General features: G+C 31.4%; 1 protein-coding gene across 1 annotated transcript; it reads left to right on the top strand.

The window, feature by feature from the left end:
* The first annotated feature begins 430 nt into the window (after positions 1-430).
* Positions 431-1,300, top strand: LOC106416807. Its single transcript, XM_013857703.1, has 2 exons — positions 431-813; positions 871-1,300. The coding sequence occupies exons 1-2, from the start codon at positions 431-433 to the stop codon at positions 1,298-1,300; spliced, it is 813 nt and encodes a 270-aa protein (XP_013713157.1).
* The last annotated feature ends 5,646 nt before the right edge of the window (positions 1,301-6,946 follow it).

Here is a 6,946-nt window from a genome sequence, read left to right as displayed (position 1 = left end):
TTAGATAAGAATGAACAAAGAACCTTATCATTTAAATAACTTGTGATGAAACAATTTAATGGTTGAATATTTTGGCAGATTAGATTGATTCAAAATCTTACTAATATGTAAGGATTTAATGGCGTTGGTCTAGCTATATAACACTGTCTTGGTCTTTATGTGAATAAGCAACATTTGAATGAGAGTATTGACATCTTGGCGGTTATTTTTAGTAGAGGAAGACATGCAATGGGGAGACAACTTTAAGGTAAAGATGGGACAACACATGCAATGGGAGAAAAACTATAATGTAAAGATGAAACAATGAAGGAGCTTTTTCGTATTTTAGAAGCTATATAGTAAATTTAAACAGAAGCGTAGAAAGGATTTATTCTACTGTTACATAGTTGCTGGATATAATGATTGTTATTGTTTGTATATATTGGGTGAAATGAGTCTAGCGAGGGAGTTCATTCGTATAGACATCAAAAGTGGGCAAACAGTGAGGTTTTGGACAGATATATGGCATCCAAAAGGGAGTCTAATAGACATTACGGGGGAGATTGGCACTCAGAAATTGGGAATTCCGCGTAATGCAAAAATATGTGAGGTTTATGTTGATGGCTTCTGGCAGATACGGCGTTGCAGAGACCGTCGTATTCAAGTGCTGATGCAGGAGGTTTGGGATTTTCCTATCTCACATTCTGTAGATGTCATGGACGGAGTTCTGTGGAGGAAGGGACCTGATGATTATGGGGACGGGTTCTTGTCAGATGCAACTTGGCAGCAGATAAGGCAGCAGAAACAAAAGATTCAATGGACTAAACTGATTTGGTTCTTGCAAGGTGTTCCGTGATTTGCTTTCATCTCATGGCTTGCTTTCCGGGACAGGCTAGCTACTGGTCACCGGACCGGAGTTTGGGGACAACCGCAAGGCTGCCTATTCTGCAGCAAGCCTGAAGACACACGCGACCATCTCTTTTTTGCTTATCCGTACACTCTCACGCTATGGCTGCAAGTCGTAGGGACAGTGCTTGGTGCTCAGCCTGATCCAGACTGGGAAACAACTATCACGCAGCTGCTCACCGGGAAGTTTGACCGTCTTACATACATTCTACTTCGGTTGGTGCTACATGTCTCTATCTATTTTATATGGAGGGAGAGGAATGATCGAAAATACAACAGCAGAATCAAACCGGTGGACCAACTGGCTCGCCTTATTGATGAGACTGTTAGGAACCGTAGCACATCTACGCAGTATTTCTTGAAGCCAAAGTTTCAGGGCCTCATGGCACAATGGTTTGAAGCTCATATGTCCTAAACTAGCTCTAGAATAGCAATTTTTTAATGTGGATTCTAAAAGGTTGCTCTTTGTACATATATTCTTTCAAAGTTGATCAATAAATTAAATATTTCATCAAAAAAATTGAGTCTTGTATTGATATAAAATTAAAGATACACTAGGTAGTAGTGATCCGCGGTGCGCGGGATGAGATGGTTATTTGAAACTTGGAAACAAAAATTTATGTTACATAATAGCAATTTTGTAGAATTTAAACATGTGTGATTAAATTTTTAGATCGTGAATGATTTTGTTTTCCTTGAGAAAATTGTCGAATTAGTTGACCGAATCATTTTTCACACTTAGATAAATCTTATTTCTTTGCATACATGAATCAGAAGAAATATATATTTCAATAGGAAATGTATGTCATAACTGGCACATTACTTTAATACAAACTGACGATTGAATTACTAAGAACCATTTCAATGGTTAGACCATCAGCAATAAAATATTCTCGGGTATGATTTTCACCCTTATCACGTTGTTTTGAATGGTTTCATTTCAGAAAAAAGAGTTGAACCGCACCATTAGTGATTTTAGAAAGAAATTTGGAAGTGGATATCTTGGGAGGATGACTTAAAATGAGGAGATTTGTTTCACTGCATCTATATTTATATATTGAACAATGAGTATTTAGGATTTTAACGCGGAAGATATTTACTTTGACGGTAGATATATTCTTAGGTTGTGTTATTCAATCATGTATTTTAATAGAGTTTAAATCTAAACACAATCTATTATTATTTTAATAATGATTATAAATTCTATTTTAAAATATAGTGTTATTAAATGAATGATTTAAATTCAGTGTTATTCCCACTCGCCCGAGACCAGCAAATAAAAATCAACACAATTTATATTCGGACCTTAAAGTGGAGTCTCTCATAGACTCTACCTCACACACTTGGAATTCACAGGCAATTCGGGCTTTGGTGGATCCAATGGATGCGACACTTATAGAAAGCATACCATTGAGCAGGACTCAGAGGATAGATAGAGATGGATGACACTTCACAAAGAACGGAAAATATACGGTCAAATCAGGATATCAGGTAGAACGGATTTATCCAGATAGAGAAAGGCCACCATTATGAATTGGTCCCACAGTAGATGTTTTGAAGGCTCACTGCTGGAAAATACGTTGCCCACCAAAGTTAAAACATTTTCTATGGCAATTAGTGACAGGATGTATAGTAGTGAAGAAGAATTTACAGGCAAGGGGAATACAAGGGGATATTTGTTGTGGAAGATGTGGAGCCCAGGAGGAATCCATAAACCATGTGTTTTTTGAATGCCCTCTAGCTATTCATGTTGGGGCTTTATCGAAGATACCATCAAATCCAACTATTTTTCCGACAAGTGCTCTCTTCACAAATTTGAATCATCTGTTCTGGAGAGTTGTTCCGCAGATGGAAGATCATCAGTTTGCATGGATACTATGGTATATCTGGAAAGCTAGAAATAATAAAGTTTTCAGTAATCTAGATATTGATCCTTTGGATACGCTTAAGTTGGCAGAAACAGAATCAACACTGTGGGCTGAGGCACAAATTTTGAAAGAACAGAGGACAAGACCACAAATAGTAGATACGACCCTGCCGACAATTCCAGGAAGATGGTGTTTTGTGGATGGCTCATGGAAAGAGGGTGATACTTTTTCAGGACAAGGTTGGTACATCACTTTAGAAGGATTTGATGGATTATTGGGGGCAAGAAATGTTCGGGCTAGTCTCTCTCCCCTTCATGCGGAGATGGAAACGCTACTCTGGGGAATGGTATGCATGAGGAATTTACATCAATTTCAGGTTACGTTTGCAACAGATTGTTCTCAATTGGTGAAGATGGTTTCGGAACCAGAAGAATGGCCAGCTTTTGCAACTTATTTGGACGATGTCAAGATCCTGAAAGAGAGTTTCACCCGATCAGAGATTATCTATGTACCACGGACGCAAAATATAAAGGCGGATAGACTAGCACACAGTGTTAGGAAGCAGTCGTCGTTCGTCGTTCACATGGATACGGATCACCCGGCTTGGTTTACAGAGTCAGTATGAGTCTGTAAAAGTCGATGACAAAAAAAAAAAAAATTCTGTGTTATTCACTTTTTAAAGATTTTTAAAATTCTTTGTACTTTGAATTGATTTCAAATCATTTCTTATGGAGTCTCATGAATAAATGATTGAACTTAAAATCTAATGCATACTGCAGAAAATTTAAAATCCGTCAACTTAAACTATCTTAAAATTTACAAAAAAAAATTAATAATTGACTTTAGATTAGGAGTGTTTAATTCGGTAAAACCGAACCAATTAAAACTGAACCAAACCGAAATAAAGAAAGAGGTTTGGATTTGATAATACCGAATAAACTGAATGGATATTATCTATAAGAAACTGCAATATATGAATATAGTTCGGTATATAAATCGATCCAACCTAGTAAACCGAAGAAACATATTAATTAAAATTTATTAGTATACTTATATATAAATTGTATTAAAAATTATAATATATACATTATTTATTTTATTAATATGATATTCATAATTAAAACATTGATTTTAATAATTTGTTATTTCGTTTTATGTTAACCTTTTATTTTTCTCATTTTCATCAAATTAAATAAAAGTTGATTTTTATTTTTATTGGTAAATATTTGTGCTAAAATATATATCTATATATATATATAATAATATTATGATATTACTATTTATTATTTTAATTTTAAAAGTTAAATAAACATAAAATATTATATTTAAAAGTTAGAGTAAAGAATATATATATATATATATGTTTTAATAACTTTGATTTCTAATCATATAAACTAATTAATCATCAAAGATAAATATAGTTGTATGGTTTTTTGGTATAAGCCCGAATAAACCAAAAATCGATGGTATACAAAAAGAGCCAAACCAAATTAGATATGGATCCAATATGGTTGCTAATTTTTATAAACCAATACCGAAAACCCGAAAAAATGGACTGAAATCTGGATTAAACAGGTCTACTTTAAATCACTAATTGAATAACACCCCCTTGAAAAAATCGGTATAATGAGTCAGTTATTTCTGAAATTAATATGCCTAAATTAGTGGATGGACGTAGAGTGAAATTTCTATAAATTAATAATGTTGGGACTACACAAAAACTATAATTTTTTTATTAATTTATAGAGATATTAATTTATCGATATACTAATTGAACCAAAAACTTAATTTGGGAATATAAAATTATATTATTTTATAGAGATTTTTAGTGTATATTAATTTATAGAATATTAATTTAAAGAGGTTATATTGTATAAGTATTTCCCTTAAAACGTACTGAAATCATACTCGGTCAATTTAAGCCACAACAGAATATCACCATAATAACTCAAATGCTAAAATTTAGGACACTGCATATTTGATATGTTATTAAAGGGAATCATTCTAATATCTACTTACCTTTTATTGTAGAAAGTGTTGTATCAGAAGAGCATTAATGTCTCATAAATCATTCATATGATAAACTTGGACACTACTCCAAGTTGTCACAAATGAATAAGAACACAAATCACGTTACATGTCGAAACACATGGACCAAATGAAACTCCTAAGCTCTTGAGTTTTGAAATATCTCATACTGGCCGTTGGATATACAATATTTACACATATAAATATAAATTTAACCACATGGACTGTATGAATATCTGTGTTACCTAACTATATGCATATATATATATATATATATCTAAATTAGAAGTTAACATAAAAATTAATGTGATTCAAACTCACAGTAGGGGAATGTATGTTAATAAATGAAATATGAACAAAATTTAACTTATAATTTGTATTTTGGTTCAAATGCGATTCTGGTCGGTTTTAACTTGCGTAAGCTGTTTGAACTTGAAAAGAAAATGAGTAGTGTCCAAGTTAATTAATAATGTTATATAATTTTTCAGGAATTTATTTGAATACTTCTATAACATAGTATATACGATTGTATGAGCATATAAAATATGGAATCTCAAATACTATTATTTTCACTTTGACCACAACAACTAATAACAAAAATTGATTCGTATTGTACTCACGTTATATTCTTTTTTTTTTGTTCATGTGCTTTATGTGATCATATGTGAGTATAGTTCTGTAAACAACAAATATACTCTGATTCTTCTTTATTTTGCTCATGAGTAGGCTTATGATGACTCGTATGTGATTCTTTCTGTGCTGTCATGAGTAATAATTGGACTTTGTAACTGAAAAGAAAAGAATTGATTTTGAGTTTATGGTAATGTATGTTGGAGTATAAGTTAATGTGTAAGCTGTGATAATATGTAAAGATTTTTATGAGTAAGCTGTGGTCATTCTACTTGAATACAAAAGAATATATTTCTCACATACGTTAGGTCACATTTGAATAAGTATAGCCGCAATGTTAGGAAGATTTTAGAGAAGCAAAAGAAAAAGAAAAAAAAACAGTGAAGCTACAATTTATTATTTTATTTTGTAAACAACAGCCATACTCGAAAAATTGTTTATATATGAATTCTTCTATGTTTTGTTCATGAGTAGGCGGTCGATGACACGTATATGATTTTTCTAAATGTTGGTTATGAGAAAGTATTGGACATATGAAGGAGCTCGTATCTCCTATATATTAATTGTGAAATATTTTTAAGTTGTGACTTATATTTTAATGTTTACGTGTTATCACTTTAGCCCTCCTCACAGCCCCTGTTAAAAAGACATAGATTACTAGAGTAAAAACCAGATTATCACTACGGACCATTAATGTTTAAATTAATATATACATATATAACGTTTGATATTTATTATACTCGATATATGTATATAACGTTTAATATCTATTATACTCGAGTTTCGTTCTAATTTTGGTAGACTTAAACCGGTACATTAAAGTCAAAATTTTAAATCGCGTTTGGTTTTTCAAAAGGTTATACAAATTCGTTTTTGTACACATTCGAACACCCACATAAAAAATATCAAATAACAAATAACAAATCATCATATTAGTTAGAATTAGCATCATTTTTCAATCGAACAATTAACTATTTAACTATCAACAAATATCATATATAATTTAAACAATTATGAACCATGACTACATGATCATCATCATAATGTATTTAGTTAAAGTTATGTAAGATGGCTAAAAAATCCGAGAAAACCTACATAGAAAATATTACCCATAGTGAAATCAGACATAGTTAGTCTCAGTATTAGGGACAACGAAGAAGATTGTACTATATACATACCAAAGGATTTAGAATGTGTCAAGCTTCATAATTTATTTAGTTGAATATAGTACAATCGATTAAAAAATAGCTTATTCAACAAACTGTTCTAACTAACTTATGTTATCCCTTATATATTAATTGAGAAGCATTACAACATTTTTTGTAGCCACGTGTCATCACTATGATGATTCATAGAATTTTTAGAAAAAATGTTGGTCCATCTAAATATATAATAAGTTTTTTTTATTAAATTAACCATAAATTCAATTAATATTCTTCATTATTTCCTTAAATTAAAAACCATATTAACCATAAAATAAATAAAAAAATCAATTTTTTTTGTATAAGTTATATTTTAAAATTTTAAAAACAACT

Source organism: Brassica napus, chromosome C9, assembly GCF_020379485.1.
Source record: "Brassica napus cultivar Da-Ae chromosome C9, Da-Ae, whole genome shotgun sequence".
Taxonomy (NCBI): domain Eukaryota; kingdom Viridiplantae; phylum Streptophyta; class Magnoliopsida; order Brassicales; family Brassicaceae; genus Brassica; species Brassica napus.
The sequence above is the reverse complement of the archived record's forward strand: the minus strand, read 5'-3'. Positions and strand labels throughout refer to the sequence as shown.